At 46.7% G+C, this 12,990-nt stretch overlaps 1 protein-coding gene across 2 annotated transcripts in view; it reads left to right on the top strand.

Annotated features, from left to right (window-relative positions):
• Window positions 1-12,990, top strand: part of MDGA2 (MAM domain containing glycosylphosphatidylinositol anchor 2) — a 396,877-nt gene that overhangs the window by 315,413 nt on the left and 68,474 nt on the right. For both annotated transcript variants that reach the window (XM_053382658.1, XM_053382753.1), the window contains exon 9: window positions 12,126-12,395. In XM_053382658.1, the coding sequence (XP_053238633.1) occupies window positions 12,126-12,395 (270 nt within the window). The remainder of the gene's footprint in view (window positions 1-12,125; window positions 12,396-12,990) is intronic.

The following is a 12,990-nucleotide window of genomic DNA, read 5'->3' as shown; positions in this document are numbered from 1 at the left end:
TCTCACAGCGAGAGAACCACCAGAAGGCCCTCAGAGCTGGACATCAGTGTCCAGGCAGAACAATGGGGGTTGGAGACGCTCCTTCAGGTATACTGAACTGAGGCTGTTTAGGGCTTTCCAGGTCAGCACCAACACTTTGAATTGTGTTCAGAAACGTACTGGGAGTCAATGTCGGTCTTTCAAGACAGGTGTTATGTGGTCTCGGTGGCCACTCCCAGTCTTCAGTCTAGCTGCCACATTCTGGATTAGTTGTAGTTTCCGGATCACCTTCCAAGGTAGCCCCATGTGGAGCACATTGCAGTAGTCCAAGCGGGAGATAACCAGAGCATGTATCACTCTGGCCAGACAGTTCTTCCCAATGGTTAGCTGGAATCTCCCTGCATAGCGCATGTTCATTTGTAACTTTTTGTACTTTATATGGTGTGGAACTCTTTTCCCCAGTGACTTATGTGCCATCGTTTTGTTTTATTGGAGAAGGAAAGTTCTTCATAACTCTTAGCAGGTTGAGAGTTATTAGTCCAAGCGGGAGATAACTAGAGCATGCACCACTCTGGCGAGACAGTCTGCGGGCAGGGAGGGTCTCAGCCTGCGTACCAGATGGAGCTGGTAGACAGCTGCCCTGGACACAGAATTGACCTGCGGCTCCTAGAAGTTTCATTGCCACCAACTGTAGATGCAGAAGAGAGTCATCTGTGCCAGGAGCCATCAATACCCCTTTCCTCCAGGAATTGGTCTAATGCTTTTTCAAAGCCTGCCAATGGCTTATGTATTCAAGCAGGGCGGTTTTTTGACCTGGTATCGTTCAATCAGAAGAAACTGTTACGAAAAAGGAGCAATGCAGAAGCGAGCTCCAGGTGGCTGGAATGGTAAACAGGAAGCTGATGTTATGGGACTGTACCGTGGGAACCAGGGACGGTCTATTCAGTGCACTGAGCACCGGATGTTAGCTCAGAGTGGCACATGACCCTGTACTGGAAGTACATGGGTGGAGTTATTCTCTCTCTGCAGCTGGTGATGAGAGGGTACAGACATGATTTCTCTGTAGTGCTGGAAAGACAGAAATAAAGGCATGTAAATACATTTCTGCCTGTCTCTTTCCCCTCCCTGGGAGGAGGGGGAGGAATGGTGTGTTCTTCTTCACGTTGGGAAGAATCGCCGAGTAAGACCTCGCCTTGATCTTGCCGGGAGTCGCAGACAGGAGGTCAACAAGGATTCAAGCCGGGCACCTGGAGAGTGGCCAATTCCTCTGAACTTCGCTGGCTTTATTGGCTTGAATCAACAGAAACATCAGTTGAGGTTTTAAGTGGATTGTCCCCCCTCGCCCCCCGACACTACGTCCCTGCAGAGAGTACATAGCCTCCCATTTTTTCTTTGTTTGGGTGACTTTAAAAGAGGATTTGACAGATAGGAAGTGCCTACAGAGGGTGGTGAATACAGCACAAGATATTATGGGCTGTCCCGTGAATCCACTGGATGACATTGCGGAAGACATTCCTCACTCAGGAGAGTGAGGAAAATTCTCAGGGATGATTCGCACCCTGGCCGGCACTTTCTTGATCTCCTGCCCTCAGGCAGAAGATACAGAAGCACAATTAGTCGCACCAACAGGGTAAAGAACAGCTTCTATCCATGGGCTGTTAGGCTGCTAAATGAAAAGAGAACAACAGGGCAACGGACTTTCGGGTTTGGTGGATGTGCGTCAGTAAACGAGGGGAATGAAGACTAAGAGAGCTGAGTGGGGGGTGCTCATGTAACCTCACTGTATACAAGTTGTATAAGTGACCATAAAGTATTTCAATTTCAATCCATTTCAATTCCTGGAGGAGGAGAGGGCTGCCAATGGCCATTGATATCTCCTAGCTGCCAGGGCTGTGCTCTGCCTCCACAGCAATGCTTCTGAACACCGGTATTTTGGAAACTGCCCTGTGACCCTCAGCAGTATATGAAACCAATAAATAAAATAAAAATTAATAAAACAGCAGGAAGGGAGAAGGTTCTTGTGCTCAGCTCCTGTCTCGGGGCTTCCCAAAAGACGCATCTGCTCAGACACTGTGAGAACAGGATGCAAGACTTTAGCTGAGATTCCTGCATAGCAGGGGGTTGGACTAGATGACACATGGAGTCCCTTCCAACCCTACAATTCTATGACTAGATGGGACACTATCCTGACCCAGCAGGGCTCTTCCTCCCTTCTTATATTTAGGCTTAATTGAAGCTTGGTTTTTGGCACTCTATGGCCATCTTCGTTGGGAGGAAGGTCTGTTGCCAGGATTCACAGTGTACCACTGGGAAGCAGAGGCATAGAGAGGAGGAGAGACTCGCGTCAAGAAGCCTCAACATTAATTGTAGGTGAGGTGCTGATTGTTCCCAGCAACCTGTCTGCCAGGAGCCCGCCCGGCAGATCTGCTGTGAAACAGCCCTTTGACAGCCTTCCTAAAGCCGGCGCTGATTTCAGGGGCTGCTGTTTGCAATCCTTGATTGAAGCAGGTTGCAAATTGTTCTGCTGCCTGAGGAATCAGCAGCCGAGAAGCCAAAACCATGGCAATCTCCTTGCAGGAGGAAGGTTCCCCCTCATTTGCTATGATATTTCAGGTGCAAGGAAACCAGAAACTGGGATCTGTGGCATCACCTCACTTAGCGTCAGATTGGGAGCAATAGGATTTCTTCTTCTGCGATCCCTCGTAGCCGAGTAAGATTGTATTCCATGAACACGATTTTAACAGTGAGTCCATAAGTGACTGGAGGCCAATTCTGGATCCACACGTCCTTCCACAGTGGGGACATAGGTTTCCGGGCAGGATATGATCATGGTAAATGTCCCCACTGTGGAAGGACATGTGGATCCAGAATTGGCCTCCACAGTCACTTACGGACTCACTGTTAAAACCGTGTTTATGGAAGACAATCTGACAATCGGCTACGAGGGATCGCCAAAGAAGAAGAAGATCATGGTGAGGGTTTGCCAATCATGCCTTTCTCTTAGCACTTTTCTCCCTTGCATCCTGAGTTTGAGTGTCTTCAAAGCCCATGACACCTTTGGTCAAGGCTGTTCTCCAACTGGAGCGCTCGTAGGCCAGTGTTTCCCAGTTGTCAGTGTTTCTACTACATTTTTTTAGATTTGCCTTGAGATTCTTTAAACCTCTTTTGTTGACCCACCAGCATTAGGTAAAGGTAAAGGGGCCCCTGACCATTAGGTCCAGTCGTGGCTGACTCTGGGGTTGTGGCGCTCATCTCGCTTTATTAGCCGAGGGAGCCGGCGTTTGTCCGCAGACAGCTTCCGGGTCATGTGGCCAGCATGACTAAGCCACTTCTGGCGAACCACAGCAGCGCACAGAAACGCCGTTTACCTTCCCGCTGGAGCGGTACCTATTTATCTACTTGCACTTTGACATGCTTTCGAACTGCTGGGTTGGCAGGAGCTGGGACCGAGCAACGGGAGCTCACCCCGTGGCGGGGATTTGAACCGCTGACCTTCTGATCGGCAAGTCCTAGGCTCTGTGGGTTAACCCACAGCGCCACCTGTGTCCCGTAACCAGCATTACGCTTTCCATTTTAAGTTCGGAATAGAGTAGCTGCTTTGAAAGACGATAATCAGGCATCTAAACCACATGACCAATCCAACCATGTTGATGTTGAAGAATCATTGCTTCAACACAGGTGATTTTTGCTTCTTCCAGTATACTGGCATTAGTTCGCCTGTCTTCCCAAATGTTGGAGACACTGTTGATGGAATCTTTCGAAGAGCTGGAGATGGTGTTTATATGTGGTCCATGTTTTAGAATCATAGAATCATAGAATCATAGAGTTGGAAGAGACCACAAGGGCCATCGAGTCCAACCCCCTGCCAAGCAGGAAACACCATCAGAGCACTCCTGACATATGGTTGTCAAGCCTCTGCTTAAAGACCTCCAAAGAAGGAGACTCCACCACACTCCTTGGCAGCAAATTCCACTGTCGAACAGCTCTTACAAGCATACAGTAAGGTTGGTAGTACAATAGCTTTGTAAACAAGCATTTTGGTTTCCCTGCGATTGTCCCGGTCCTCAAAAACTCTGTAGTTCAATCTGGAGAAAGCCGCACTCGCAGAGCTCAGGCCCTTGTGGAAATATAGCTGTCCAGGTAGGAAAAGTGATTGGCACTTTCCAATGTCACACCATTGAGTTGGATTTGTGGTTCTGCAGAGGGGTTCTTTAGTGCTTGTTGGTGCAGCACTTTGGTTTTTTGGATTTTGAGTCATAGGGCAAGCTTTTCATAAGCTTCTGCGAAGATATTTAGCAAGTATCTGTCTTCCTTCGTGTCTCTGTTTGGCTCCTCCAAACATTATTGCCTCTTCTTTGGCAACAAATCTACAGAGCGAACTTTCTTGTTAAGAGGAGAAGATAAGCCCTGTAGGTGGATCAGGACAAATGGAGCCCATCTTGTGTAACATCTTGTTCTCCCTTTGGCCAGCCAGGTGCCACAAAGCACAAACATCCAAGTTGTGCTTCTTAGAAACTGGTATTCAGAATCGTAGTCTTTTTTTTTTTGAAGGCTAAAGATATCTTGGTAATTTTTCTTCCCTGAAAACAAACCCCAATCCCGAGCTCTTGACAGTGGGGAAGGATCCAGCCCAAAGCTCTTTTTCTGCCCTTACTATTTTATTTATTAGATTTATAGGCCGTCCTTCATCACAAGGCCTCATGGGAGATCACAAGGAAAAAAATACCAGGTTGCTCATTTTATCAAATGTTATTTTTCTTATGTTCTGCGTTCCAATGAAAAAATTCATTAAATTCTCATTTAAACCTGTTTCCCCTCAAAATATGCATTTCTAAACACAATTTGCTTTTAAAAGTATGCATTTTAAAAATTCATTTGTTTTGAGCTGAGAACTGTGCCAGAATATTCATCAAATGTGAAATCCAGTGGATTCCAGTTTTGATGTTAGTCCACTGGGTGCGGATCAGACCCCTTTCGTGTTGGCCTTTGCAAATGCTTTCCATTCTTGAGAGCTGGATTCCAGACTCTTTCTCTCTGGTCGCTGCCATTAACTCTGAAAGGACAAGAGGAGAACTCTGCTTTCCCTTGCGAAACGAAGTGCGTGGGATAGGCAAAGAATTTTCAGTGGTGCCTCTATGAAAATAACAATGAAATGAGAAGAAACGGATTTGAAATAAAGTTAAAGAGCAGCAGCCGACCAGTTTGTAAGGGAAGCAATCCAATCATTGTGAGTGTGGGTTTGAGTGCGAGATAATGCATGCTTGTTGTCACTAATGACACAAACGGGAAGGAAAAAGCAAGAGGGAGCATAGGAAGACTGGAAGCTGCCTTATTCATAGTCAGGGGGTTCGACTAGATGATCCTTGGTGTCCCTTTCAGGGTGAATAAAAATCAATGATTTTTTTTTTTAAAAAAGAACAGATTTTTTTAACATTTAAATCGGATTTTTTTTATTTAAATTGGATTTTTAAAATAAAATGCTTTTGGAGGAAAAATCTTTTTAAAGATAGTTTTCTACTGTATTTAAGTTACATTATAGTCGAAAGGCTATTCATCAGGAAATAAGGATTTGTTTTATAGAATCATAGAATCATAGAGTTGGAAGAGACCACAAGGGCCATCGAGTCCAACCCCCTGCCAAGCAGGAAACACCATCAGAGCGCTCCTGACATATGGTTGTCAAGCCTCTGCTTAAAGACCTCCAAAGAAGGAGACTCCACCACACTCCTTGGCAGCAAATTCCACTGTCGAACAGCTCTTACTGTCAGGAAGTTCTTCCTAATGTTTAGGTGGAATCTTCTTTCTTGTAGTTTGGATCCATTGCTCCGTGTCCGCTTCTCTGGAGCAGCAGAAAACAACCTTTCTCCCTCCTCTATGTGACATCCTTTTATATATTGGAACATGGCTATCATATCACCCCTTAACCTCCTCTTCTCCAGGCTAAACATGCCCAGCTCCCTTAGCCGTTCCTCATAAGGCATCGTTTCCAGGCCTTTGACCATTTTGGTTGCCCTCCTCTGGACACGTTCCAGTTTGTCAGTGTCCTTCTTGAACTGTGGTGCCCAGAACTGGACACAGTACTCCAGGTGAGGTCTGACCAGAGCAGAATACAGTGGCACTATTACTTCCCTTGATCTAGATGCTATACTCCTATTGATGCAGCCCAGAATTGCATTGGCTTTTTTAGCTGCCGCGTCACACTGTTGGCTCATGTCAAGTTTGTGGTCAACAAGACTCCTAGATCCTTTTCACATGTACTGCTCTCAAGCCAGGTGTCACCCATCTTGTATTTGTGCCTCTCATTTTAAGTTTTTCAAAACTCAGTCTAAGGTTTTCTTGGGGGGGGGACGTTTAACCACATCAGTTAACAAACATGGATACATATGCCGCAATGTTATTGTTTTAGTTTAATAAATGGTTTAAATAGTTGTTAAGAAAATGATTATTTTTCTCCTTCCAATAAAGTACAGCAGAAAAGTTGTCTAAATAGAAACAGTTAACTTATTGAACCTCACAATAATTTCATAATTATCTGTCTATGTATTTCTAATAGTATAACCAAATCAGCAATTTTTTATACAGCCATACCTTGGGTTACAGCTGCTTCAGGTTGCGTTTTTTCGGGTTGTGGACCGCTGAAACCCAGAAGTTCTGGAACGGGTTACTTCCGGGTTTCAGCGGCTGCGCATGCACAGAAGCACTAAATTGTGCTTTGTGCATGCACAGAAGCAATGAATCGCAATCGCGCAGATGCACAGATGCGGGTTGCAAACACTGCGGGTTGCGAACGAGCATCCCACACGGATCACATTCGCAACCCGGGCATCCAATTTATTATTCCAAAAATGAAACCTTCCTCTGGTTGTAAATATTAAGATTTTTCCAGCAAGGAGTCTTTCTGTAAAAAGAAATGATTTAAATCAAGTCTTACTGACTAGTGATTTAAATTGTGATTTAAATCAAATCCACCCTGGTCCCTTCCAACTTCACAGTTCTATGATTCTATAGAAACATTGATCCACCTACATGACTCAGGATTGTCCACACTGCTCTGCCACTGAACTAGGGAGCTTCCCAAGCCAGACCCACCTGAAAAACCCAGTCCAGGTATGTCTCCAGCTCCCTCCCACACCTGGATCGAATACCGAAATTCATCAGAAGGGGGGAAATCTGCCTAGAGGATCCGTGATTTTAGGGGAGGGGGCGGAGAGTTGAGGAAAAGAGAAAGAACTTTAATTGCCCTCCCGAGGACTCAGAATGACCTATAACTCTCAGCGCTGTTTAAAACCGTCTAATCTCCTGCCTGTCAATCAAACAGATGCTTGGAGCCACAAAGGTCTTTGCTGCTCCACAGGCTGGGAGGTTCTGGCCCCTTAATAGCCTGAAGGCTGGAGGAAAGATGACTGAGGGGGGCAGCTTCTCTGAAGGGGCCCAGCAGAGCCAGGATAGCTAATGTAAGGGTACCAGATTTTTTTTCAAAGAATCCAGGGACACTTTTCTTCTTCTTCTTCTTCTTCTTTTGAAAAGAGAAAAAGAAAGTTATTTTTTTAAAATATTTTTTTAAAAAAAGAAGAAGTAATACAGTGGTACCTCAGTTTACATACGCTTCAGGTTACATTCGCTTCAGGTTACAGACTCCGCTAACCCAGAAATAGTGCTTCAGTTTAAGAACTTTGCTTCAGGATGAGAACAGAAATCGTGCTCTGGTGGCGCAGCGGCAGCAGGAGGCCCCATTAGCTAAAGTGGTGCTTCAGGTTAATACCGTTTCAGGTTAAGAACGGACCTCCAGAACAAATTAAGTACTTAACCCGAGGTACCACTGTATCTTCTCTTCTGGGTCTCCTCTGTCGCGTGGCCTTCCTTCCTCTGGGCTCCAGCCTGATCTCTTGGAGCGCTATCTGCCGTGGAATAGGCTCGGGTCGGGCCTGGGCTTGGCCACATGTCCTTGCCCTCCTGGTGCTCTACCTCTCCTCCTCAGTGGCAGCAGCTGTAGCAGCACCGCAAGGTCGGGGCTCCCCTCTTTTATCTCCTTCCTCTTTCTCTCTCTCTCTTCCTTCTCCTTCCCCTTTCCTCCTCCTCCCTGTTTTGGCTCCAGGGTTTTTACTAGCCCTGGAGCGCCGCTGGGCAGTCGGCCGGGTGGCCAGGCGCTCTCGCTCCCGGCTCAATTTGAGTCATGGGGGGAGTGTCATGGGGGGAGTGTCCCAGTTGACACGCCGGGCGTCCCCGGTTCCCCCTCGGCAGCGGCAGTCTCAGCAGCCCGGAGCCAGCCTGGTAGTGCAGTTGGCTCTGCCTGGCTTCAGGAGCTGCTCACTGCCATGGCACCTGCCATTTTGCCTCGCCGGAAGTCCCCATATAATGTGTCTTGTGCCATTAAACCAATCACGAAACATTCATTCCCTACTTATAAATCTACAACACTTAAAATATAAATCCGGGGACATTAAATGAAATCCGGGGACATTCCGGGGACGGATTTTGTCCGGGGACAGATTTATAAATCCGGGGACTGTCCCCGGGAAACGGGGACGTCAGGTAACCATAGGCTAATGACGACGGTCACAAAGAATGTTTGGGTCGTTGCTGGGGGATGTGCAAAATTGGGAAGGTCTCTTCTGTCATTTATTTGTTGTTCAGCACTTAGGCACAAGCAACCAGATGCACTGGTAGGATGGAGGACACACCTGGCTTGACAGGAGCACACAGGGAAAGCATCTAAGAGTCTTAGGCCTTATCCAAATTCCCACTTGTCCTGCTGCTTCCCCCCAGGGAAAACTGCTCTTTAGTACTCAATCGGAGCAAACAGCAATGCAAGTTTTCACCAGATGGACATTTGCTCTGAATTAGCACTAAAGAGTGGTTTTTCCCTGGGAGAGGAGAGGGGCAAGATGAAAATGGCTCAGGCCGGTACTTTCTAGGTACGGGACGAGTGGCAGTGTGGCCATAATAGACCACAAGCTTAATGGGGTCCACAGTGTGATGCAGCAGCAAAAAATGCTATTCTAAGCTGCATCAACAGAAGTCTAGAGTCTGGATCAAGGGAAGGAATAGTCCCACTCTGTTCTACCTTGGTCAAACCACACCTGGAGTCCACTTCTGAGCACCACAATTTAAGGATGATCCTGACAAGCTGGAACGTGGGCAGAGGAGGGTGACCAAATTATTAAATGGTCTAAAAATAAAGCCTGATGAGGAACAGTTGAGGGAGTTGGATATGTTTAGCCTGGGAAAGAAGAGACTGAAAGGAGAGATGATAGCCATCTTCAAACATCTCAAGGGCTGTCATATGGAGAATGGAGCGAGCTTGTTTTCTGCTGATCCAGAGGGTAGCAAGCAATGGATTCAAAGGAGAGGAAAGGCGATTCTGACATAATATTAGGAAGATATTTCTGATGGTAAGAGCTGTTCAACAGTGGAATGGACTTCCTCAGAAGGTGGTGGGCTGTCTTTCACTCGAGACTTTTAAGCAGAGGTTGGGGGGAGTCATCTGCCAGGGGTTCTTTAGTTGTGATTCCTACCTGGGGCTCCTACTGCCAGAAAGTTCTTCCTAATAGTTAGGTGGAATCTCCTTCCTTGAAATTTGAATCCTTAGTTTGAGTCCCACCTGGGATAATGACAGCTTACAGGCAGTGAAAAGAAACTGTTTTTTTAAATATATATATATATGTGTGTGTGTGTGTGTGTATACACACACACACACATATATATACATACATATACATACACACACAGACACATACATATATAATTGAATTATTATGCAAATGCAAATGTAACAAAGTATACAAACATTTCAACTGAATACGAAAAGGGGAGAGAAAAGAAACAGAAAAAAAGAAAAAAGAAAGAAAAAAGCAAACATCATAATAAATACCGTATTTTTCGTCCCATAGGACGCTCCGTCCCATAGGACGCACCTAGTTTTTTTGGGGGGAAATAAAGGAAAATTTCCCCCCCTTTATTTCCCCCCCAAAAGCAGGTCGGGGAAACCGAACCAGGTCGAGGAACAGCGGAATGGTGGCGCTGCGCCACCCTGCTGTCCCCCGAGCTTGTGAGGCTGGCCGATGTCTGCCCAGCGCGAGGGGCACTCTGCTTTAGGGCGTCCTGGCCGCTGGGCGGCAGGCTGCTATCCGCAGTGTGGGGACCCCTGTGGAGAACTCCTGCAGGGCTCCACACGCTGCGGATGTCTGTCCGGCGCACGGGGCGCTCTGCTTCAGGGTGCCCTGCGTGCCGGGCGGCAGGCTGCTATCCGCAGCGTGGGGACCCCTGCGGGGAACTCGCGCAGGGCTGCCTAGGCTGCGGATGTGTTCCCGAAGCGCCGGGCGCCCTGAAAGCAGAGCGCCCGACGCTCCGGGAAGCAGGCTGCTATCCGTAGCCTAGACATCCCTGCGGGAACTCCTGCAGGGCTGCCTAGGCTGTGGATGTCTTCCTGAAGCCTGGGGAGCGAGAGGGGTCGGTGCACACTGACCCCTCTCGCTCTCCAAGCTTCAGCGAAAGCCTGCATTCGCCCCATAGGATGCACCCAGATTTCCCCTTCATTTTTGGAGGGGAAAAAGTGCGTCCTATAGGGCGAAAAATAAGGTAATACTATTTTTTTATTTATACCCCACCCTTCCCGGTTCAGAAAACCGGGCTCAGGGCGGCTAACAACAAATTTAAAACACTTAATTGATGCAACAAAAAACAGAGCCAATGCAAAAAGTACGAACATAAGTATAGTACAAGCTAACCATAATAGACATCCCATAATGTCATTTCTCTACTGAGATGCTGACCCTTCTGGGGTGGATCTCTTTTGATTATACTTTTGGTTTTTTGACTTCCATTGACCTTGCGGTGGTTCATTTCCTATAGCTAGAACAATTTCTCTGTATTTCAATATATTCCTCATCTTGGTACAAGGAGAATTTTTCCCAAACTTACAGGTTTATTCTGAACACAACCAAATCTTGGTTGTTAAACCTTGACTCCGATAGGTAGGTATTTATGCATCCCCAGCCCTTCTTCTCCAGTTGGTATATGGTCACCCTTCCAGTGCTTAGCAATAGCTAATAGTGAAAAGAAACTTGTTAAATCCTTGTTGGGTGGGGGGGGGGAATGTTGTAAAAACAGAGCCAGGAGATCCTCTGATGATTGAAGAAATTTGCGGATGAGTTTACAGCCTTGATGCTTCCTCTGCGCCTGGGATTGCTCCGTCTGATAAGGCTGTTGCTTAGTTACCCGGTTGCAGCTCCGCTTGCTATGTGACTTAATGTCTACTTGTGTGTAAAGCTAAGGTGAGGGAAGGCCTCTGTGTAGTTTAGAGACCTAACAATTTAACCCCTGTGTTGCAAACAATAGTCAGTAATATCCAAGGCATATTATATACTTATACTTTTTCATTCTTCTTCTGTGCTGAAGAAGAATTCCACGAAACAGTGGATATATCCGGAATCACCGTTCACAACATCTGTTTGCAAACTACTTCAGCATCCTTGGACACCATAAACTAAGCTTTACAGCCGGTTTCCATCAGATCAGAATCTGACCCATTGCTTCTTTCAGAGACTTGCATAGTCTTCAAAGACTTTCCGAGACTTTTAAGACTTATGTTTATTTGGTTTTATGTTTTCAAGAGAATCCATTAAGAGAGCATATTTTGTGACTTGCAAAGATTCCTTTCTGTTTATGTGATTTCATATACTGTATTTTTTGCTCTATAAGACTCACTTTTTCTCTCCTAAAAAGTAAGGGAAAATGTGTGTGCATCTTATGGAGCGAATGCAGGCTCTGCAGCTATCCCTGAAGCCAGAACAGCAAGAAGGGTTGCTGCTTTCACTGCGCAGCGATCCCTCTTGCTGTTCTGGCTTCTGGGATTCAGAATATTTTTTTTCTTGTTTTCCTCCTCCAAAAACTAGGTGCGTCTTATGGTCTGGTACATCTTATGGAGCAAAAAATACGGTATTTCATATTATATAAAGGGTGTATATTGATATCGTATCATTGTATTTGGTCATCGTGTTGCCTTGGATGTTACCCACTGGTTTATAGGCCTGGTGACTCTGCTTTTTGTGGGTTGTGACCTAGCAAAACGGTCTCCAGCATCACAGCCGGTGTGCTTCACTGAAGAAAACCTCTTGCAATCCCCTCTCCTCTCCCGCTTCTTGCAGATCCTCCCGCCGTGGAGCCGACCTTCTTGGAGATCCGTCAGGGCCAAGGCCGAAGCGTCACCATGACCTGCCGTGTTCTGAGGGCTTACCCTACCCGCGTCTTGACCTTCGAGTGGCGGCTGGGCAACAAACTCCTTCGGACGGGGCAGTTTGACGCCCAGGACTCCACCGAGTACACGATCCGGAGCCTTTCCAGGGACAGCTATGGGATTTACAACTGCAACATCATCAACGAGGCGGGGGCCGGGAGGTGCACCTTTCTGGTGACAGGTAGGCTTCCCCCGTACTGCTCCGTCTAGGGCTGGCAGGCCAGAATGGGGCAGGGGACAGCGGCTTTCCCTCCACACCCACACCTCCAGGATTGCCATGATGCCAAGGCTGCAGTGCGCACTCCAGCGCATGAGAATGTGGAACAGGTGCCTTCCCTCTGGGGTGCAAAAGATGGGCCACCTCTCTCCATCGCTGATCAATGTGGGCAGGCAGTGGTGACTTTGTGATGGAGGAAAAGTAGTGTGTGTGCGTTGAGAGCATGTTGTCATAATTGTGTGTAGTTGTGTGTGTGTGTGTGTGTGTGAGAGAGAGAGAGAGAGAGAGAGAGAGAGAGAGAGAGAGAGAGAGAGAGACTCCAAATGTCCCTATTTTCCAGGGACAGTCCCGGATTTATAGGAGCTGTCCCAGTTTCTGATTTGATCCTAGAATGATCTGATTATTATTATTATTTTATTATTACTATTAGAATTTGTATACCACCTTTTACCTGGAGGTCTCAGGGTGGTTCACAGAAAAGATCACAATATATAAAATAAAAATAAAAACAATAAGTCAATAACACCCCTCCCCTCCCAAAGAGCCAAATTTTAAAAGG

Source organism: Podarcis raffonei, chromosome 1 (assembly GCF_027172205.1).
Source record: "Podarcis raffonei isolate rPodRaf1 chromosome 1, rPodRaf1.pri, whole genome shotgun sequence".
Lineage (NCBI taxonomy): Eukaryota > Metazoa > Chordata > Lepidosauria > Squamata > Lacertidae > Podarcis > Podarcis raffonei.
Note: the sequence above shows the minus strand (reverse complement) of the source record. Positions and strands in the feature narration are given on the sequence as shown.